The sequence below is a fragment of the Colobus angolensis genome, unplaced genomic scaffold (genome assembly GCF_000951035.1).
Source record: "Colobus angolensis palliatus isolate OR3802 unplaced genomic scaffold, Cang.pa_1.0 Scaffold92, whole genome shotgun sequence".
Classification (NCBI taxonomy): Eukaryota; Metazoa; Chordata; class Mammalia; order Primates; family Cercopithecidae; genus Colobus; species Colobus angolensis.
In genome coordinates this window covers 928981-953238 of record NW_012123154.1, presented here as the reverse complement: position 1 = coordinate 953238, position 24258 = coordinate 928981, and the positions used below count along the sequence as shown (strand labels likewise).

Sequence of the window (24258 nt, the reverse complement as noted above, 5' to 3'; positions counted from 1 at the left end):
GCACTTCTAAGTGGCAGCTAAATGATGAGAACACATTGACACATAGAATGGAACAACACACATTGGGGCCTACCAGAGGGTGGAGGGTGGGAGGATGTAGGGGATCAGAAAAAATAACTAATAGGTACTAGGCTTAATACCTGGATGATAAAATAATCTGGGGCTGGGCACAGTGGTTCACACCTGTAATCCCAGCACTTTGGGAAATTGAGGTGGGTGGATCATTTGAGGCCAGGAGTTCAAGACCAGCCTGGCCAACATGGCAAAACCTCATCTCTACTAAAAATAAAAAAAATTAGCCAGGCATAGTGGTGTGAACCTGTAGTCCCAGCTACTTGGGAAACAGAGGCACAAGAATCACTGGAACCTGGGAGGTCAAGGCTACAGTGAGACAAGATTACACTACTGCACTCCAGCCTGGGCGACAGAGCAAGACTTTGTCCAAAAAAAAAGAAGGAAAGTAAAGAAGGAGAGGAAGCAGGAAGGAAGGAAGGAAGGAAGGAAGGAAGGAAGGAAGGAAGGAAGGAAGGAAGGAAGGAAGGAAGGAAGGAAGGAAGGAAGGGAGGGAGGGAAGGAAGGAAATCTGTACAACAAACCCTCCATGACAAGTTTACCTATGTAACAAACCCGCACATGATGTACCCCTGAACTTAAAATAAAAGTTAAAAAAAAAAAGAACATTGTTAAATGGAATCTTTTTCCCATTCTATTTTCTAACTAGCCATTACTGATACGTTTGCGCTTTGGTCCTCTTGATGATGCTCTTGCTGGCTCTAATAACTTTTCAGTTAATTCTCTTGGGTTTTCTAAGCATGTGATTACATTGCCTGGAAAAAAAAAATTGATAAGAACAATCGTGCCTTCTCCAGTTGCTACACCTCTTATTTTAGTTTCCTACCTAATGACTTTGGCTAACCTGCAGGTTTGGATTCTTTACTAGTAGCATTAGTATTTGGGATTAGTTAATTTCACCGAGAGTATTTTGCTAGAATAAGGAACACATACTGAGTTTTTCAGCACAAACAGAATGACTTTGGTAACACAGAGATAAGAAGTCCCTGCAGTGACTCAAGTATAAAATGATGACATCTAGACTCAGGTGCTGCATTAAACAAATATTTGTCAAGTTCCTACTGTGTGTCAGGTACTGTGCTAGGGACTAAGAATGTGGCTCTAAACAAGACAGACACATATCTGCCCTCCCAAAGCCCCCAGTGTCAGGATAGCCACAGAAAAAAATAAGACAAAATGGATCTGAGAGGTAATTTGATGAAGAATTTTCTGAATGTGATCTTACAGGCAGGCAACAAAATATTACTCCACGTCTCAAAACCTGGTTGTATAATTGATGATGACCAGGAAATTGGCTGAATTTTTATTAGCTTCTGAAATCTATTACAATCTATTCATCTGAAAAAAAAAAAAAAGAAGGTGAGAGCAATGAAATTGGAATTCTTCATCTATGAATGCTTTTGAGAATGTGGATTGAAGAGAAATTAGCAGATATTTTAATTTTCTGCTATCTCGCTCTCGATACCAATCAAGCTACCTCTGAAATATCTCGTGATAATTAACATTTGTCTAATGCTTATCCACTCTGCAAAACCGCTTCACATGTGTTATCTCCTTAGGTCCCCACAACAACCTTGGGAGTTTGCAAAGCAATTTCACTGAGGTTATCACATTGGATTCTTGAATTCTCATCCCTCATTTCCCTGCGGTCCACACGCCAGCCAAGCCTGTCGTTTTACAGTTCTGCAAACACAGCATACTTTCACACTTCCTTGATTTTGCACTTGCGGCTCCCTCTGCCAAGAAAGAAACCCATCCTTGCCCATCCAAGGAGTGTCCTATTCATTCAAGGAAACCCTAGGCAGGCAGGGAAGATCCTCTTCCTCCTGGGGCAGCTAGGAAGGTCTGGGTACCTTGGAGTAGAGAGCACCCAACAATGATGCCCATGTCACGGGTAGACCTGCAGGCCGATGGGCACAAGTTCTCTCCTGCATCTGATTTGGGTGTCAGTGAAAACAATGGTCCCCATGTCTTCTCTTAAAGAAGTCTAACAAGTGACCCATTAGAGTTGAACAGACCTGGCCTCAAATTTCACCTCTTCAACTTACCAGCTATATAACCTTGGGCAAGTCTCTAAACCCAATCCTAACCCTCCTAAATAGAGTCCATTAACACCTACCTTCAAAGTGAGGGGAGCTGCCATGACTATTACTTATAAAACACCTAGGGGAGAGAGAGCATTGGGAAAAATAGCTAATGCATACTGGGCTTAATACCTAGGTGATGGATTGATAGGTGCAGCAAACCACCATGACGCACCATTTATCTGTGCAACAAGCCTGCACATCCTGCTCATGTACTCTGGAACTGAAAATTAATAATTTTTAAAAACACTCATTCCCATTTCTAGCTTATAATCAGAGATTGTTAAATGGAAGCTATTATTTTTTATTATAAAGATTACTTCCCTTCTGGAAGAAAAAGTTATAGAATCATGTATCATCAGCAGCAACAGCACCATCCTCACCGTGATTGCTGCTTCTGCTAGTATGATTCCCGTGTTCTCTTATTTCTAAGGTGGGGCAGAGAACTGCTGGCTTTTTCTACTGACATTTTCTCTGTCCTGTCTTGGAAACGGTATTCCAGAGGAAAAAGGAAGTTAGTGTGTTTTGTCATAGACAAGATTACAGGCAAAGGCTGGGGGCATCAACCTATCATCACTGGTGGCTGGACAAGCTGGTTCATGAATGACAGACAAGAGTCATCCAGACAGAGTAGATGGGGGAAGTGTTAGAAGAGGAGAGAACTGCATAGGCAAAGGCCCAGAGGCTGGAGTGAGTGTGGTTTGTTTAGGAAGCTTGAAAGACACTGGTTTCTTTCAGCCCACATATGGTGGGCAGGAGGGGCGAGTAAAATGGGATGGAGACTGGCACAGGGGCCAAGATTCCAGTGGTGCTTGTTATGTACCCCAATACTAGTCTCATTTTAGAGGTGAGGAAACAGAGGCACAGAGAAGGTCGGTAACTTGCCCAATGTCACACAGCAAGTATGTATCAGCTCTGGATCCAGCACCCACATTCGTTACCACTGAGCGGAGAAGGCATTGCTTCTTTTTCTCTGTGACACGCAGGCACGTGTCCTGAAACCAGAAAAGCAGCAAACTCCTCCAGAGTCATGAGGAAGCAAACTACCTTCACCCGCTGAACTCAGCTGGAACAGGTTGGAAGCTGCTTTCTCTGTGCCTCCTCCCAGGGTGCAGAGGTGGGTTTTCAGAAGTTCCCAAACATAAAACCATTTCCATTTCCATATAATTACGCCTCCTTGACCTACATGTCATTTGGCTGTGTGCTTGGGCTGGAGGTACAAAAAACAATTTCTCCAACCACAGAAAATTGCTTCCCGAGGGCCCCTGGGTAATTAGACATTGTCCTCTGGGCATGGACTGTTCCCTGTCTGTCCACATCTTCTGGTACAGATGCTGCCACTTCAACACTGCATCTGCCGAGAGAACGCGGGCCCCATGGTGGAACAGAACGTCCATTAGAGAGGTGGCCTTGGGGAGCGGGCAGCTGAGCCATTTGCACCGAAGAATTTTCTAATGTTCTTGGACATCCAGATCCCGTGGGACCTTCCCTCTGCTAACCCATGATGCGGAGGAGGGTGTGCATTGTGTGGGAGGTTGTTACCTCTCAGCATTTCTGCTGTCTCTTGTGAAATTGTATAAATGAAAAAGCTCCAATACCAATACTTATTTGAGAGTTTCACTGAGGTATACAGGACCCTCTGTTCTTCACCCCCCACCTCTTGTACCTTCAGGGATGTCTGTGGTTTGGGGGAAAACATACTAAGTTTCTTTCTTTCTTCCTTCCTTCCTTCCTTCCTTCCTTCCTTCCTTCCTTCCTTCCCTCCTTCTTTCCTTCCTTCCTTCTTTCCTTCCTTCCTTTCTTTCTTTTTCTTTCTTTCTTTTTTTTTGAAACAGGATCTTGCTCTGTTGCCCAGGCTGGAGAGCAGTGGCACAATCTCCACTCACTGCAGCCTTGACCTCTTGGGCTCGAACAATACACCCACCTCAGACTCCCAGGTAGCTGGGACAGCAGGCACGTGCCACAGTGCCTGGCTAATTTTTTTTGTATTTTTGTAGAGATGGAGTCTCCCCATGTTGCCAAGGCTGGTCTTGAACTCCTGGACTCAAGCTATCTGTCCACCTCAGCCTCCCAAAGTGCTGGGATTACAGGCGTGAGCCACTAATAAGTTTCTTATTAGTAAAACCCTTTAATGTTTAATGCCCCTTGATGACTCCCTATTGCCTCCCAACAGATCCAACTCAAATAGTGCTGCAAAGCCATTGAAATCGAGGACTGTTACTTCTCTACCTTGTCTCCAGCCAGACTTCCCTCCCTACTCTCTCTTGGGTGAGGGTGAGCAGATGACATAAAAGAGAGAAGCCTCATGGGAATGTGAACTGGAGGGAAGCCATACGTGGAAATGTGAGTCTAGCATGGCCTTCCCTTCTGATTTTCAAAAGAAGCACAAATCCAGGATTGGACATGAAATACTCCAGTTTATAAATACAGCAACTAATTCAGAAAACTTATAGATGCATCTGTCCCCCACCCCCACCCACTGCTGCCAAGAATCCACCCCACAAGCTGTCAGTCTGTGACCTCTATTCTATGCTGAACTTCTACCTGCTCAATAGCCATCCTGTCTCTTGCTTCTTGGCCTTTGCACATTTCATTCCCTCCTATTGGCATACTTTGCTTCCCAGTCACTTGATTGGCTCCTATTTCCCACTCCCATCACTGCACACATGCTGCTTCCTCCAGGAAGCCTTCCATGATCCTCTATATTAGATTTCTTCCCTCTTCCTAAGTGCTCCCATAGCATACTGTCTTCTTCCATCATAGAGCTTCTCTCTGAGTATCTATCTGGCTTCTCTGCCAGGCTGTAGCCTCCAGGAGGGCAGAAACTGGTTCTTCAGGTTTACTGACATCTGCAACCTGTGGCAAGGTGCCTGAACACATTAGGGAGTCACTATTTGCGACGGAAGGAAAGTGAAGGAAACTGGCCTCAGTGGGCTTGATGAAAATGCAAAATCCTCCTCACTTGGGTTGGGTCAGTGAACAACCAAAATAACATTTACTGACCATCACCATGTGCCAGGTGCTCTTCTAAGCACTTTATTTGTGTTAATACATTTAATTCCCACAAGAATCATATGAAGTAGGCACGACTATCCCCACTTTACAAATGAAGAACATGGAGGCATGGAGTGTTTAAGTAACTTAGTCACAATCACAAGACTAGGAATCGGCAAACCTGAAATTCAACCCCATGAAGTCGGTTTCACTCTCGGAGCTCTTAACCTTTCCTCATTTCAACGAGGGAAAAGTGTTCTAAGAGCGAAACTGTCAATCACATTCAATAGGGAAATTAATTCTATTTCTGAGCATCTACTCCATGCCAAGCATGGTACAGATGATTTTGCACATTAAGTTATTCAGTCTTCTTAACAGCCTTTTGGAAAGATGTCCCCATTGCACAGATGAGAAAACTGAGTTAAGTGTTATGCCCAAGTCAGTTAATGGGGAATTTGATTCAATAGCTATTATAGAAGGTAACAGAAAGAAGTGCCCAAGAAGCTACACAGACACTGGATTTAGAGAGAAAAAAGTAGAGGAAAGTAGTGAGATCAGTCATCACACATATAAGGGAATACCATGAAAATGACAGCAAACAGATCGATGTCACACAGACAGAACCTGGGGGAGTCCATCCATTCGTCTAACCATCCGTTCATCCATCCATCCGTCATTCTTTCATCCCACATTGATGGAGTGCATACCCTTTGACAGCCCTGTGATAAGTGCTCAAGCTTTAGAGTAAAGAGATACAGTCCCTACTTTCCAGAGGCTCCCAGTGAATGGGTGATAAAGATCTTGAAGGATATCATCATAAAAATATGTTAAATACTCCGGCCAGTGAGGTGCTTAAGTCAATGCATTGAGATCAGAGAAGGTTTTAAAAATAGTCTTCTAGGCAAAGGGTTGTGGGTGGGGAAGGTATTTCAGGCAGAAGAAATAGCCCATGCAATACTATGGAGGTAAGAAAGTGTGTTGCACGTTCAGGCAATGGCTGCTAAAATGAAGTGGCGAGGTGCATTTGCAGGGGCTGCAGAAGGGAGCTGATGGTGTGGGAGGTACCTGGTGGGTTGTGCAAATATTTTAGATGTTGGCTGATAAAGCAGAGGTCTCAAACCAGCAACCCATGGACCACACTGTGTATTGCGATGGGGTGTGTAAGTGTGTTGCTTGCAAGCCTCTCTGGAAACATTGGAAGACTTGACCACAGTTGGCTGTCATTCCCTCATGGGAAACTACCAAGTGGAGCTAAACGGTGACCACCCTCCTGCAATGGGGCATGCAATATCCTGCTCACCGGAGGTGCCCACATGGCATGCCCACTCCACACATTTATATTTCCTGCCCAGGCCCTGTCATCATTTGAGTTTGCAAGACCTAACACGGTGCCATTGAAGGAAGCAGGGAGTTTGAAATGACACCTCATGCTGCCTTGGGATGAACTATTTAGTAAGTTCTCAGCACCTTGAGCCTAAGGAACGGATCTTGTACTCTGGGAGCCTGATTCAGGCTCTGGCACACTGTTGGGCATCACTAAATTTATGTTGAACTGAATTGGATTCATGTGGAAAATTCTGGCACAAACACTCTTCTCAGGGAGCTAATGGTCTCAAAAAGATCTCTCCCACACACTGAACACCAAATTAATTTCCAATTAATTTCCAATTACCCTGGATTACATCACCTGATTCATTTTCTGCAGTAAACCCTAAGTACATTCAAAACTGTTAACCAGCCTTTTGCTTGACTGCAATGTTAGGTTAATCTATATTCATAGTTATTCCTTCATTTATTCATTCAACAGGTGTTTATTGAGAGCCACTGTATACCAGGAACTGTGTAAGAACTTGGCAATATATTAATAATAATCAACAAAGCAAGCACACTTCCTGCCCTTCCAAACTTTTACCCTGTTTAATAGTGATGATGATAAAAAGTGTATAGCGTGCCTAGTACCAGGCACTTTCCCCGTATTAACGTATTTAATCCTCATAAAAGCCTGTGATAGATGCTGTGTCAGCATACTTTTCATAGATGAGCAAACTGAAGGCCCAGAGAGGTTAAGTAAATTGCCCAAGGTCACACAGCTTGAAGGCTGCAAGGGTAAGTTTGAATCGCAGCAATCTGGCTCTGGAATCTGTACTCCACCACCTGTCTTTCTGAGATGATGCTAGGAGCTCCTGACACGCCTTCTGAATCCTTCAAGTGGTGGCCATTATAATTGTGGTCAGCTTTCATGACACCTGCTGCCATGGAACCCTGGTATGTAAATGAACCATAAATCATGCTCTGGAACCTTGGTATAGGCTACATCATTTTTCCCTCTGATGTCACATGTTATTGCTTTTTCTTCTAAGTTGGAGACACTGGATGCAGACCTAATACGAGGAAGGAGCTAGAGGATGCAAAGTCAATAGTTGCTGGTTGCAGTTTATATATGCCTTAGCTGCAGGCCATGCAGGTCAGCGGTCCCTTAAAAATGATCCCTAAGGGCTGGGTGCAGTGGCTCACGCCTGTAATTTCAGCACTTTGGAAGGCCAAGCCAGGCCTCCCAGGTCAGGATTTTGAGACCAGCCTGGCCAATATGGTGAAACCCTATCTCTATTAAAAATACAAAATTTAGCCAGGCATGGTGGTGGGTGCCTGTAATCCCAGCTACGTGGGAGGCTGAGGCAGGAGAATCGCTTGAACCTGGGAGACGGAGCCTGCAGTGAGCCGAGATGGAGCCACTGCACTCCAGCCTGGGTGACAGAGTGAGACTCAACCTCAAAAAAAAAAAATCCCTAAGAAGAGAAATTTTAAGACTAGAAAGACAGCTTGAGTCACTGACTAAAGTTTGTTTTGTTTTTGTTTTTGTTTTGCATGATCATAGCTCACTGCAGCCTCCAATTCCTGAGCTCAAGCGATCCTCCTGCTTCAGTCTCCCAAGTAGCTGAGACTACAGGCTTGCACCACCACCCTCAGTTGATTTTTTAACTTTATCAAAGAGATATGGGGTCTTACAATGTTGCCCAGGCTGGTCTCAGACTCTTGGCCTCAAGAAATTCTCCCACTTCGGCCTCCCAAAGTGTTGGGATTACAGGTGTGAGCCACTGAGCCTGGCCATTTTTTTTTTTTACTGCTTCTCTTTCTTCACTGTCACTCACAGTCCCTACCATTTCCAGATCCTCGAGTGCCATTCTCCTCAATCTCCCCCTGCATGTTTCTCTGAAGCCTTCCCTTGCCATAAACTCAGAACCCAGAACTCATTGCTGCTTCCTCTCCAAGTGCCCAAGAAAATGCCTCGGTCTCCTGGCTTACACATACCAAATGGTCATGTAGCCTCTTTCCCTCTCTGCCTCCCTCACTAGAGGGTTAAATAGATCTACCATCCCTCACCTGCAGCCCCAGCGCAGAAAATGACATGTAATACATGCTCAGCACATGCTATGGGAATAAAAGAAGTCTCAGAGAGATGAACGACTTACCCAAGCCACAGAGTTGGTTGGTGGCAGAGCAGATTTCTACTGGGTCAGAATGGACTGTAAGCTCCCTGTGGATGCAAACCACTTGTGTGTTTGTGTATCGCTGCATCCCTGTGTCTGGAACAGTGCCTGATTCACAGTGGGCAGCTCAGGAAACATTTGTTGAATGAATAAGTGAATGCCCATCTTATTTAATTCTTCCTTTGTCCTTGTCTTCATGGGAGAATGAGGCAGGGTAATGGAAAATGATGGCTTTGTGTTGGCTGCATTTTGTATGCACAATTGATAAGCTATTTGCCCACAGCTAAAAATACCTACCCCTGGCAGCCATTGGGAGAAGCAGATGGATGATGCTTAGCACAAGATGTTTAATCAAACAGCGACAACCCAGGCAGAGCCTCAATTAGCCTCTGACACCCCAGTGAACTCCAGATGAAGAGCACAGATGCCTCTGATTTCCTGTTGGTCCCCTCACACCCAATAACCATCACCCCTGTGTCCACAAAACAGCAAAAACTAATACGCATCCCCTGGCCAAAGCAGTTACTAGCTGGAAGTCAGTAGATGGGCAGGACTGGCAGAAGCTGAGCACATGGGGTCAAAACAATGGAGAATCAGCCAGTGGGGAGCATTATTCGCTTTTGAAAAGGGGCGATGGGCAGGAGCTCAGTTGTATGCCCTGGATTTCGAGGAGGTGATTAGTTTATCCCCACTGATTCCCAGGGGCAGGGAGTGGCAAGCATTCTCAAAGGCCATACGACAGCTCTGAAACTGATTCTTCTCTCAACTTCCCTCATGCCTCATATGAGCCAGCTGATGGACACTGTTTAAAAATACTAATGTTACAAAAGAAAACAACCGGCCCATTTCTATTCAATAGTCAGTTCCCTGAGCTGATTATGGAGGTATCTGGACAAGCAAGTGCACCAAATGCACTCTAGAGTCTAACTAATTGTTTTTGAATCCTGGGTCTAGCACACACTTACTGTGTGATCTGGGCAAATTCCTTAACCTCACTGAGCCTCAATGTTCTTGTCTTTAAAATAGGGATATTAATAGTAGCTATCTCACAATGTATGAGGATAAAATTTAGTGCAAGTAGCCAGGCACAGTGCCTCACACCTGTAATCCCAGCACTTGGGAGGCCAAGGCTGGTGGATCACTTGAGGTCAGGTGTTCGAGACCAGCCTGGCCAACATGGTGAAACCCCGTCTCTACTAAAAATACAAAAATTGGCTGGGTATGGTGGCAGATGCCTGTAATCCCAGCTACTCAGGAGTCTGAGGCAGAATTGCTTGACCCTGGGAGGCGGAGGTTGCAGTGAGCCGAGATTGCACCACTGCTCTTCAGCCTGAGTGACAGAGCAAGACTCAGTTTAAAAAAAAAAAAAATGAGTGCAAGTGAAACCTCTGGCAAGTGAGCCAAACACAGTCAGTGTTCAACAAAGGGAACTGTTATTGTTAAATGTACCAGTCTTGCTCAGGTGTTGGAGAGTGGGAAGGCTGGAAGAGGCATTTGATACCATTGCATACAACTTTAGTCAACTTCCTCACCCTTTCAAGCCTGAGTCTTTTTTATCCATAAGAGGATGAAAATAGTGCCTACCTTACTAGTAAGGATTAAGTACTAAATATTTAACAGTAGGTATTAGGTATTGCCTGATATTATAATGTTAGGTAATATATCATATTATAGATATGCAGTATACTTGGCGTATATGAAGATGTGAGCTCAGTGCCTAACATGAGATAAGCACTCAATAGTTATTAGCTGCTCTGAGGGAACAGTAGGGATCTCTTCTTTCATGCCTCTTTACCTTTGCACATTGCCGTTCACTCTCCCTGGAGAGCCCTCTTGTGTCTTATCTGCCTGTTAAACTCCTACTCATCTTCCCTAGATGTGAGCCACGATGCTGTCATTATCATTATTATTGCCTATTATGAACTCGTTCATTTTACAGATATGGAAACTGAGGCCTTAAAGAAGGAAGGTGGCTTGTCCATTAGCAGATAGGGGTCTATATCAGAGCCCAACCTAACAGTGTAGATTCTCCTGACAAACTTGGGAAGTCTAAGGACATTTTCATCGATTGAGTCTGAGAAATAGGGTCTTTTCTAGAGCTAGTTCCCACAAATCAAGAAATATACCAGAAGACTGTTCCTAGAATTGCCAGTGCTTCTTCCCTCTCACTGAGCCTTTGCCTGGTTCAATTTGTCACCTTAGCAGGACTGATTGTTATGTGTCCTTAATAACACGACTGCCTATTGAGTGGTTTCTTTAGGCCAGGCTCCGAGCTAAGAGGTCTGTGTGCACAATTCTCTCTAATCCTCACAGCATCCCTTTGAAACAGGTACCATTTTTACTACCATTTTATTGGTAAGGAATCCAAAGTTCATTGTGTTTACACAACTTGTCCAAAAGCACCAGCCAGAAAAGTGCAGAGCTAGAAGGCTCATCTGGATCTGCCAGGTTCCAAAATGCATGTCTCTGGTTTTAAGTATCCTCTCCTCTCTGGTAACTCCCCTGCTCATTGTTTGCTGGAGAGCCACCTGCATGTTCAGGACTTGTTCTTGTAAAGCCCTGACCCCATCTGTCTTTGTGACAAACTCCCGGAACTGAGAAAACACCACTGCATTTGTCACTTGGTACGAAACTTGACCCAACATAGTGCCATTGAGTCCTTTCAAGATACTTCATCTTACCAGCTGTGCCATCTTCAGCAGGTGGCTTACCCTCTCTGAATACCAGTTTCCTCATTTGTAAAATGAAGACCAGAAGCCTATATTCTACCTGCACTGCCATCTCCTTGTAGTTGTTTTTTTTTTTTTAATCAACTCACTTTTTAAATAAACCGACCTTATTATATAAGCATGTCTTTATCACTACCCTACATGGAAAAATAACATTCCTCTAATACCATTAAAACTAAATGCATAATTTTAAAAATAAATATGTTCATCAGTGAATCATATAAAATCATCTCATCTATGCAAAGCCACCGAGCACATAGTAGGTGCTGCTCAACATAGAATAGTAGGTGCTGCTCAACATAGGACAGTCATTAGAAAATGAACTTTGGTACGGAGATATACAGTTTGAAAACCATTGGGTCTGTTGGCTAGCTTGGATGTGGTTTCATGATCGAGGTCTAGCAGTTATTATGGTTACCCAACGAAGCTGTCCCTGGTCAAAAAGCCAGAACCAATTCTGCTGTCAAGAGGAGGTCAATTGGTCGGCAAGGCTGACTCCAGCCCTGCAGCCTGGCTGCTGACTCACCTTTCTCCATTGCCCTGAGTCAGACTGTGCTGGGATAGCAGCCATCTTATCTCTTGCTGCCTACTCATCAGCAAGGAGGAGATTTGCTAGGTCTCAACTGTTCTGGTCTACATTGGAAACCATCGCTTCACTAATTTCTAGGAGAAGCCAGGGAGGCTGCACCATGGATCCAGGGCCCAAGACCCCAAGGACAAATTCACAACATATGTTTCACCTTGGCAGACATCACCAATCCATCAAAGCACCACTAAGCCCAGGGATGGTGTTAGAATACTTTTCAACATGGCACCCAGACAGCCATTACCAATAGACTGAAGATGAAACATGATCCCTTATAAAGGGAGATACAAAAAAAAAAAAAAACAGAAAATGCTGATTCTAGCTTTGAAAAGAATCCATTCAAGTGCTAAAATGTAGTTTAATAAAAAGAAAAAGAAAAACACAAAAAAGAGGTCTTCACAAGAAAAATAATAGAGAGGAGATGATAGTGAAGCTACAAAGAAAATTAAAGAGCTATCAAAATGGTAACTAAAATTTTAAGAGAACCAAGGCTATTTCAGAGGATGCAAGAGACAACTGAATCATCATGCAATAATGGCTTTAAAGGGTTTGGTTCTACAGATAATCACCAATGTTATTCTCCACCAAGCAGAGAAACAAAGTTGAGGGTAAGGTTTGGAATATAGCTGCAACTAGAGGGCTTAGGGTAGAAGCAATGAAGCATTTCCTGATAGGTTAACAGGGTTTTTAGTGCCTGGGATGATTCATGGGGAGAAGCTAGAATCTTTGCTGGCATTCCTTGAGAGCTTGACTCTCTCCCACTTATCTTTGCTTCTAGTGCAGGTTCCCACCTCCAGAAGATGCTCAGTAATTGTCTGCTGAGCTGAACTAGCCAAATGTTAAAAAGTAAAAATAGCTAATGTTTTCTGAGTGCTTACTATGGGCCAAGAACTGTGCTAAGTATTGTGCCTATATTATTTTATATATCCTCATAATATCCTATGTGGGTACTATTTATTATGATGCCCATTTCACAGATGTAAGCACTGAGGCTCAGAGACATTAGCTCACTTGCTCACCGTCACACAGTTAGTAAATGGCTGTCTTGGGATTTGAACCTGGGCTGGCCGCCTCCAGAGAGTCTACTCTTAACCACTATGCTCCCAACTAGAATAGGTTCTTTGGTACCCAAATATTTTGGGTAAGAGTCAGCTTGCAAAAAAAATAAAAATAGCCCTTTGGGGAACCAGAAAGCCGTCCCCCCAAGGGGTTGTCTTTCCCATGGTAGGAGGGTGCCACTGCCTAACCTCTACCTCCCTAGTCTACAACCAGTTTCATGCCTCTACTAACCAACTGCAGGAAGAAAGCTCCACATTCCCAGTTTTCTGCCTTGGGGCAAGAGGAACAACAGGAAACAAGGATGGCCACTGGCCAGCTGTCAGTGCCTGATACTGGAGACATATGGTGGGACAGCAGCCCTGCGGAACTTTTTCCTGCTTCTCTCCTAGGGGACCACTCAACACCGAACCTCCTGGAGACCTCCCAGCACCTTCTTCAGAAGCTAAAAGACTGACCGCCGAGTCTCGTCAGCATCATCTTTTTATTTATTTACCCTTCTTCCATCCCAGGGTCCAGAGTGAGGCAGGTAACAGTGAGGGAGGTGGCAGCCACCAGAGGCAGCGCCCATCATACGATTCGGTCTCTACCCCTCAGCTGATCTAAATAAGGGCATTGCTGACTTCTTGTGTAGGAGTCTTAGAAATTGATCTTCCTAAAAATCCATCCTTGGAGCACCTCCCAGAAGCAGGTAAAATAACACCGCTGCAATTGTCCACAATGCCAGGAGTCTGCATAACGTGAGCGCTGACTCTTCCTATGCAAAAGATGGCAACTTTGTCAGAGAGAGATGCTTTTCTGTTCTTCTCTTTTTTCTTTCCTTTCTTTTCTTTTCGAGTCAGAGTCTCACTCTGTCGCCCAGGCTGGAGTGCAGGGGCATGATCTCGGCTCGCTGCAACCTCTGCCTCCCTGGTTCAAGCAAAGGAAGAGATGCTTTTAAGTCGCAGGGAATGGTGACTGAAAGGGGTGAGTGGCTTCTGTTTTCAGAAATTTAGGATGCAGAGAACTAGGATTTGTAAAAGGTCACTCCAGGAATCTAATGATCCCAAATAGGCAATTCTCTTTCCTATTCTTAAGACCCCTGTGGACTGAGCAACTGTGCTCAAGAGTGGCCTGCTCTTCTTCACATAACTGCCATTGCAATCAAAAAAGTTCTTCTTGATGTCTAACTTAAATCCTTTTGTAGCCTCCAACTTGAGCTCTTTTCCATCTTGCAAATTCTCTTAGCTGCCTTTAGTGGGGAGGGAGAGAGGGAGTGAGAATACGAGGAAAGTGGAAGAAAGGAGGGAAAGAGGGAAGAAAAGTGTGTTACCCTTTAAACCAGCATTTCTACTTTTGGGAATTTATCCAAAAGAAATGCACAAAAATGTTTCATGAACTTAATGCTTATAGTAACAAAAATAGTCATAATAAGTAACGTCCAGCAATAGGTGAATATTTCATGAATATCATTAACATATGGAAAAATCTATTATTTATGTCTAAGTGAAAAAATAAAGTTGCGGGCCGGGCGCGGTGGCTCAAGTCTGTAATCCCAGCACTTTGGGAGGCCGAGACGGGCGGATCACGAGGTCAGGAGATCGAGACCATCCTGGCTAACACGGTGAAACCCCGTCTCTACTAAAAACTACAAAAAACCAGCCAGGCGAGGTGGCGGCGCCTGTAGTCCCAGCTACTCAGGAGGCTGAGGCAGGAGAATGGCGTGAACCTGGGAGGCGGAGCTTGCAGTGAGCTGAGATCCGGCCACTGCACTCCAGCCTGGATGACAGAGCAAGACTCCGTCAAAAAAAAAAAAAAAAAAAAATCAAGTTGCACAACATTATTGTATAATCTGATTTTGTGGGGATAATTATTATTACTAGTTGTGCTATTATTGTGGGCATATAAGCATCCTGGAGATATAAACACCAAGTGGCCAACAAACTTCTGGTTATCTATTGCAGCATGGCAAACCCCAAAACTTAAGAGGCTAGAAGCAACAATTTATGATTATTTGTCATGGTTCCTGGGCTGACTGGGCTCTGCTGGGTGGTTCTTGCTTCTGGCCTTTCATGCATTTGCAGCCAGTGAGCAGTGGGACTATACTCACTTGGGACCTTTACTGAACTGGATATACACGATGGCTGATTCCCATGGATGACAGTGGATGCTTGATATTGGCCATGAGCTTTACTGAGGCTTTCAATCAGAGGCCCTACACATGGCCTAAGTGGCATGTGCCTCTCACAGAAAGGCAACTGGGTTCCAAGAAGGAGCATAGCAAGAGCATGTGTTCAAAAGACCCACTTATGACCTAGCCTCAGAAGTCATGCAGTATCAGTCCTGACATAATGTATTGGTCAAAAGTAAATTACAGTGCCAGCTCCAACTCAAGGCATGGAGACTACATAGAGGAATGTCTACCGGGGGCATGATACACAAGGGTCCACCTATGAGGCTAGCTGATACATTATCCATGCAAGATGGGATTTTGACAGACTTTCCCCTTCTAATTTCTAATGTAGTCATTAAATGTATAAACTCTCCTGAGTTTATACATTTAACAGTTTGGTTTAATGTCCTGGCTCAGCACCTAGCTGTGTGATCTCAAACAAGTTACTTAACCTCTCTGAACCTCAAGGCTTTTAAATCATGGTACCCACTACACTACACAAGGTAGTTGTGAAGATTAAGTGAGATATTGTATGTAAGTTGCTTAGAAGTGCCCTGAGCACAGTGGATACACAATAAAAGTAGGCAAATTCTATTACTATTATTATTAGATACTGATATAATGTTTAATTTTTGACAGGCGCATATTACTTTTGTAATTGAAAAAATAGTTTTTAAAGACAAGAAAAAGGCAATGTAGCAGAACTAAAAGATATAAACTCAGAACTCCCAGTTGAGCTGCTTCTTCCAAGGAACCTACAGAGACCCCTTAGTCATCACAGACACAGAAAATACCTCTAGAAGACCTTGACCCTTTCTCTCTGGGCCAGCAGACAATTCAGTGGTGTGGTCTGACGACAAAACCTGCGTTGTTCTCTCAGCCACTCCCCAAATCCTCCCAAGCTTGAGCACAGTAAGCTGCAAAATACGGGAAATGAATTCCCTCAAGAATATAACCAAGAAGCTTTGCAGTCACAAAACACGGGCTTTTTATTATCCAGGAACTTAAACCTGTCCGACGACACCATTGACAGAAAGGATTTGCTTTTTAGAAGCATTGACATTTTGGTGGTGAAGTTCAGCGGGGCTTGCTTGGATGGGATTGGTTGGGTTTCCTCAACAATGGAATCACTGGCTTAGTTTGACAGGAAAGCTCAGAAATGGAATTTCAGGCAGTGAGAACTTTGGTTTCTTCATTTACTCACCCCTTATAAATACACACAGACCCTGTCAACACCACTCTTTCCCTTTGGAGAAAATGTGCCACTGTAGAAATGAAAGAATTTTTAAATATGGAGAGTTACAGCAAATGTCAAGCTTTTAAGAGTTGAAGACTCTACCTTTTCACTTCTTTTTCAGAAAATCAATACACAGGCACCGCACCATTCCCCTCTGGGTCTCCTCAGCTCACACTTCTTTCTCCCACCCCAACGATCTCCTACATGCTCTTGATGTTGCCTTGGGGGAAAATCTACCTGTACAAAAGAAATGGGAAACTCAGTGTCTGCGGGTTAGTTTCTCAAGAGAGGTAATCACTAGAAACTTAAGGAAATGTCAAATATGAATACCTAGCAATTTCACTTGGAGTTGATGACTTGCCTGACTTAAAGCATTAATTAGATGGGGCTGGAATACTTTCAAAGAGCTTCAATATGGAGAATTTTTAGCACCACACTTCAAACAGGGTTCAGCTGGGGAGGAAGAAAAAGTGGGAGAGTCACTCTCTATAGAATATATATATAGAGAGAGAGAGCACTTTTACATATATATAGAATATATATATATAGATTTTTATATATATATAGCACTTTTTCTGGGGACACCCTGCCATTTATACATCCTGCCTCCTTGGGAAGCAGGGATGTGAAAGGGAAAGCAGGCATTGTTTAATGGATGGGGAGGAAAAAAAGAGGTTGTGGCTGAGTATGATGACTCACGCCTGTAATTACAGCACTTTGGGAGGCTGAGGCTGGTGGATCACGTGGGGTCAGGAGTTCGAGACCAGCCTGGCCAACATGGTGAAACCCCATCTCTACTTAAAAAAAAAAAAAAAAAAATAGCTGGGCATGGTGGCACGTGCCTCTAATCCCAGCTACTCGGGAGGCTGAGGCAGGAGAATCGCTTGAACCTGGGAGGTGGAGGTTGCAGTGAGCTGAGATCGCATCACTGCACTCTAGCCTGGCCGACAATAGTGAAACTCAGTCTCAGCAAAAAGAAAAAAAGAGGTTTCAAGAAATTATGGCACTTTTCTAAGTCAGGGGCAACCTAAGGAACAGGAATCGCATTATTTATGTTGAGAACCGTTTTCTATGACCGAAAATAAACAAAGCAGAATCTAATAAGCCAGAAAGTCAGACAGAGCTGGGGTCTCCATTTTCATTTTTCTCTGCCTCCCTTACTTGTTCTGTTTGTGACTTTGAGCAAATTATGTAAAAATGCCAGCCTTGGTTTCCTCATCTCTAAAATGGGAAATCATTTTCATGTCTCTCTGTTCTATCAATATAACAAGCTGATTCCCATCACAAGGCTGTTGTACTTGCCAGTCCCACTGCCTAGAATCTTCTTCCCACAAGTATTTGTATGACAGATCCCTAGATCCCTTCTTTTTTCCTCTTTTTTTTTTTTTCTGAGACAGAATGTCACTCTGTAATCCAGGCTGGAGTGCAGTGGTGCAATCTCGGCTGACTGTAACCTCCGCCTCCCGAATTCAAGTGATTCTCCTGCCTCAGCCTCCTGAGTAGCTGCGATTATAGGCACCCACCACCACATCTGGCTAATTTTTGTATTTTTAGTAGAGATGGGGTTTCACCATGTTGGCCAGGCTGGTCTGGAACTCCTGACCTCAAGTGATCCACCACCCTCGACCTCCCAAAGTGCTAGGATTACAGGCATGAGCCACAGCACCTGGCCTCCCTTCTCTTCATCCCTGATTGGACTGAAATGTTGCTTTTAATCTAAAAGTTACTACCCCATGAATCTGTCTCATCCCTTGGTGTTATTCTTCCTAGTATCACATCTGACATTCTGTGTGTGTGTTTGTTTATTGTCTGTCTCCCTCATTATACTATAAACTCCATGGCAAAAGGGAATCTGTCCACTTTGTTAATACCTGTATCTCCAATGCCTCATCCAATGCCTGGCATAGTCAATGCCCAGTTGATATTTGTTGCACGAATGGACTCTCAGGCAATAGCTACCATCCATTAAGCACTTCCCACATGCCAGACACTGTTTTAACCACTTTATTGAAATTATCTCACTTAACCCTCAGAACAACCCTATGAGGTGGATAGTCTTATTAACCCCATGATATGGTTTGACTGTGTTCCCACCCAAATCTCATCTTGAAATGTAGCTCCCATAATCCCCATGTATCATAGGAGGGACCCAGTGGGAGGCAGTTGAATCATGGGGCCATGTCTTTGCCATGCTTTTCTCATGATAGTGAATAAGTCTCATGAGATCTGATGGTTTTATAATGGGGAGTTCCCCTGCACAAGCTCTTGCCGGCCACCATGTCACATGTGACTTTGCTCCTCATGAGCCTTCTGCCATGATTGTGAAGCCTCCCCAGCCAGGTGGAACTGTGAGTCAACTAAACCCCTTTCCTTTGTAAATTATCCAGTCTTGGAACTGTCTTTATTGGCAGTGTAAGAACAGACTAATACACTCCATTTCATAAAGAAGGGAACTGAGGCACAGAAATATTGAATAAACTTGTCTAAAGACAAGGTGGTAATAACACCCAGGCAGCCCAGCCGCAGATCCCACACTCTTAGCAACTGGATTCCCATACCCTTGATTCAATAGACCTTTAGACCTCAACCTCTTTACAGCTTGGGTTCCATGAAGCTCTGACTATATATGATTAGGTCAGAGGAGCAGGGATTGCAAGCCAAGCCTTTAATCAGAACCCTTCACCAAAGCTTTTGTCCTTTCTTTATCTATTCACCAGCAGCTCCTGTACACTGTGTTCTCATTTATCTCTTTAATACTTACCACTTATATGATGTTTCTCCACTCTCTGAGTAGAGACTTCAGGGGTATCCACCAGAGTACCCAATGTATATCTACCTTAGGCCTATGCACAGGCATTTGCCCACAGAAAGTAGATGCTAAATACTTTTTGGAAAAATTTCTGGATGAATAAAACATTCTGAAGTGCTTTTCAACAGAACACAACAAGGCTGTTTAATAAAAGAGAGCTATAAAATGCAAGAATGCTTACAAAGCAAGCAGAATTTAATATAAATATTCTTTGTCTTAATAAACCGAACTCTTCATATTTCTCCCCCTCAGAACCTTTGCACTCGCTGTTTCCTTTGCTTGAAACACTTACTCCTTCCAAGCTTTCTGCCTTTTAACCTCTTCCTGGTCTTCCAAATCTCAGTAAAGATTTTTCTGATTCCCACTCCAAAACATTCCTTCATAGCATTCACTAGAGCTTGCAGTTAATGCATTTTCTTTCGTGGTTCTTCAGCTGATGTTCTTCTTGCCTAACAGAATCTAAGCTCCATGCAGGCTAAACAGACCATGTCTATTTTGTTCACCATCCCCTCCCAGGACACAGCTCAGAATAGGTACTTAATGCATGAATGCAGTTTTGAAATATCAAGTTTACAAATATAAAGACCTTTGCTTTAGTGGGTATTTTTTCTTAAGTAGTGACTTAAGTAGGACATATTCACCATTTTTCTCTACATTGTGTGCAGTATAGCATATCTTCATGGTACCCCCACCCCACTGGGAATAAGTACCAATATTGCAGATTGATTTTGAGCATGGATGTTGGTCCTGGGTTTGAATCCTGGCTAATTAATATAATCAGTATCTTAACTCTCTCCCACTTCAAAATGTTGTTTCAAAGTGCTTTGGACAAGAATGAGAACAGCATAGACTTCAAAAAAAAAATGGTAATACTGAGAGGATATGGAGCAACTGGAATTCTCATATTCTGCTGTTGGGAATCTAAATTAGTAAAATTTTACAAAGCAATTCAGCAGTATCTGTTAAAGATGTGGATGCACATACTCTAAAACATAATAAATACACTTCCATGTATACATTCCACCAGATAAACTTTCATATATAAGTACTTCTCATGGAAAGTCATGTCAAGACATTAACTTTGGTTTATAACAGCAAAATCCTGGAACCAATTTAAAAGAATGAACATATTTAATATAATAAATTATAAAGAAATAAATAAATCAGTAAGTTCCTACAGCAGAATGCTATGTAGGCATTCAAATGGGTGAACTAGATCTTCGTGTAGCAACAAAAATGGGTCTCAGAAATACAATGTTGAATGACAAAATCAGTGTATAGAACGGCAGTTTCAGTATAAAAGAAAGCAAAAGGCTGGGCACAGTGATGTGCACCTGTAGTCCCAGCTACTTAGGAGGCTAAGGTGCGAGGGTCACTTGAGCCCTGGAGTTCAAAGCTGTAAAGCACCATGATTGCACCTGTGAATAGCCACTGCACTCCAATCAGGGCAACATAGCAAGACCCTGTATCTAAAAAAGAAAGAAAGAAAGACTATGTAGACTTGGCACTGGACACTGCACACAGCCTGAAGCATGGTGGTTGCATCTAGAGAAAGAAGATGGAAAAGAATGAGAACAGAGCTTCTTCAGAGGAGACTTCGACTGTATCTATAGTGTCATTTCTTTCTTTAAAGAAAGCTGAAGTAAACATGGCAAAATGTTAAAATTTGTTAAATCTGAGTGATGAGTACACCAGATTTTGCAGGTGTGTTTATTATAAGACATTTTTACTTGTGAACATTTCGTATAACATTTTAAATGGCTACCAAGAAAGGGAGAGAGACAGAGAGAGACTGAGAGAGAGATCTGGATTCTAGGTCTGCCATTGGACTTCAGACAAGGCATATAAGCTTTCTGAGAACTTAGCTTGCAAAATAGCATTATCAGTGTTCAAATTTCAGGGTTGATTGTGAGAATGAATGAAAATAAACGTGTAGAATGACTTCTAGATATTATCCATTGGAATATCATTTTGGAGTGAGTCCCTAATGACTTTCTAAACATGCTTAATTCAGACAGACTTTTTAAAAAAACTGATCAGAAATTATATAGATGTATTTTCAAAACAAATATGACCTCACAAAAAATAATACATTGCTGCTGTTTATGCAAAAACTATATATGAGGTTGGTGCAAAAGTAATTGCGGTTTTGCCAACCTGATACATGCACACTACATGGACATATATAAGTATAGATTATTTATTAACTGTAGTTTTCCTGAGGGAGGGGAATTTTGATGATTGGAGAACAAGAATAGAAGGAAAATGTACTTCTCCTTGTTATTATTTTTGATTATGTATGTGTATATGGATTACCTATTCCAAAAATAAATGCAATTTATTTTTAAATTAATCTGAAGGTCACAATCTTCTCTGCACCTCCAATTTTAAATCTACTTAAAAAGGAAAGATCCTAAAATCGAAGCTCTGAAGAGGTTCTTTCTTTTTTTTTTTTTTTTTTTTTTTTTTTTTTTGAGATGGAGTCTCGCTCTGTGGCCCAGGCTGGAGTGCAGTGGCCGGATCTCAGCTCACTGCAAGCTCCGCCTCCCGGGTTTACGCCATTCTCCTGCCTCAGCCTCCCGAGTAGCTGGGACTACAGGCGCCTGCCACCTCACCCGGCTAGTTTTTTGTATTTTTTAGTAGAGATGGGGTTTCACCGTGTTAGCCAGGATGGTCTTGATCTCCTGACCTCGTGATCCGCCCGTCTCGGCCTCCCAAAGTGCTGGGATTACAGGCTTGAGCCACCACGCCCGGCCTCTGAAGAGGTTCTTAAGAGGTGATATGGTCCCGTCTGTTTCCTGAACACATATAGCAGGAAATGCCACCTCAGCCCCAAATTCTTCATGCAACTGAACAAAAGAAAGGCATGAGATTTGGGATCAGGAGATCCTATCACCATGAATTATCAACTGTGTGGCTCTAAGCAAGTTGCTTAAACTCTCAGGGCCCCAGTTTCATTCCTAAGATGAGGATAATGGCAGCACCACCTCTCACAGTTGTGTGAGGAGAATGGCGGCACCACCTCTCACAGTTGTGTGAAGAGAATGGCGGCTTCACCTCTCACGGTTGTGTGAAGAGAACTCCGGCATCACCTCTCATGGTTGTGTGAGGAGAATGGTGACTCCACCTCTCACAGTTGTGTGAGGAGAATGGCAACACCACCTCTCATGGTTTTGTGAGTCTCTCAGAGCCCCAGCTTCATTCCTAAGATGAGGATAATGGCAGCACCACCTCTCACAGTCGTGTGGAGAGAATGGTGGCACCACCTCCCATTGTTGTGTGAGGAAAATGGCGGCAACACCACTCATGGCTGTGTGAGGAGAATGGCGGCACCTCCTCTCATGGCTGTGTGAGGCTCTCAGAGCCCCAGTTTCATTTCTAAGATGAGGGGAATGGAGGCACCTCCTCTCATGGTTGTGTTAGAATATAAGTATAACTTTAAAATAGTATCCACGTGTTTGTATGAGGTGCTATTTGTAATGCCGAGGTTGTCCCTCAAAAGCATTGATTCAATCATTTTGACTTCCATGGGAGTGAACAATAAAATATGCTAGGGCCCCCATAAGAGCCAATGAAGTCATCTTTGCTTCAGAGCTAAACCAGTTTTTCTTCTCTCCACAGCAAATATCTTGACAGTGATCATCCTCTCCCAGCTGGTGGCAAGAAGGCAGAAATCCTCCTACAACTATCTCTTGGCACTCGCTGCTGCCGACATCTTGGTCCTCTTTTTCATAGTGTTTGTGGACTTCCTGTTGGAAGATTTCATCTTGAACATGCAGATGCCTCAGGTCCCTGACAAGATCATAGAAGTGCTGGAATTCTCATCCATCCACACCTCCATATGGATTACTGTTCCATTAACCATTGACAGGTATATCGCTGTCTGCCACCCACTCAAGTACCACACGGTCTCATACCCAGCACGCACCCGGAAAGTCATTGTAAGTGTTTACATCACCTGCTTCCTGACCAGCATCCCCTATTACTGGTGGCCCAACATCTGGACTGAAGACTACATCAGCACCTCTGTGCATCATGTCCTCATCTGGATCCACTGCTTCACCGTCTACCTGGTGCCCTGCTCCATCTTCTTCATCTTGAACTCAATCATTGTGTACAAGCTCAGGAGGAAGAGCAATTTTCGTCTCCGTGGCTACTCCACGGGGAAGACCACCGCCATCTTGTTCACCATTACCTCCATCTTTGCCACACTTTGGGCCCCCCGCATCATCATGATTCTTTACCACCTCTATGGGGCGCCCATCCAGAACCGCTGGCTGGTGCACATCATGTCCGACATTGCCAACATGCTAGCCCTTCTGAACACAGCCATCAACTTCTTCCTCTATTGCTTCATCAGCAAGCGGTTCCGCACCATGGCAGCCGCCACGCTCAAGGCCTTCTTCAAGTGCCAGAAGCAACCTGTACAGTTCTACACCAATCATAACTTTTCCATAACAAGTAGCCCCTGGATCTCGCCGGCAAACTCACACTGCATCAAGATGCTGGTGTACCAGTATGACAAAAATGGAAAACCTATAAAAGTATCCCCATGATTCCCTAGGTGTGGCAACTACTGCCTTTGTCTAATCCATTTCCAGATGGGAAGGTGTCCCATCCTATGGCTGAGCAGCTCTCCTTAAGAGTGCTAATCCGATTTCCTGTTTCCGGCAGACTGGGCAATTCTCAGACTGGTAGATGAGAAGAGATGGAAGAGAAGAAAGGAGAGCATGAAATTTGTTTTTACTTATGCATTTATTTTCACAGAGTCGCATTGACAGCGAAAGTTCCTACCAGTTTGAAGATGCCATTGGAGCTTGTGTCATCATCCTGTGACCAGTTAGGACACAAAGTAGAGAAATAGTCTGTGATTTCACCCTGGTACCATCCACAGTCACTGGGAACCCTTCATTTATGTAACTTACCAAACCCCAGTAGCACGTAGCTGAGCCTGCACTCTTCTTCGAAGAGCTGAGGTCGTTCATCACTTCCCTGTGCTGTTCCCAGGAGCTAACAATAATGACCGTTTCAGGATTTTTTTCAAGGTGCCC

General features: G+C 43.6%; 1 protein-coding gene across 1 annotated transcript in view; it reads left to right on the top strand.

Moving 5' to 3' along the window:
- The window catches only part of GPR139 (G protein-coupled receptor 139), a 42584-nt gene extending 18571 nt beyond the window's left edge, over positions 1-24013 (top strand). The window contains exon 2 of the mRNA XM_011931865.1: positions 22829-24013. Coding sequence (XP_011787255.1) covers positions 22829-23763 — 935 coding nt within the window. The 3' untranslated portion in view covers positions 23764-24013. The remainder of the gene's footprint in view (positions 1-22828) is intronic.
- The last annotated feature ends 245 nt before the right edge of the window (positions 24014-24258 follow it).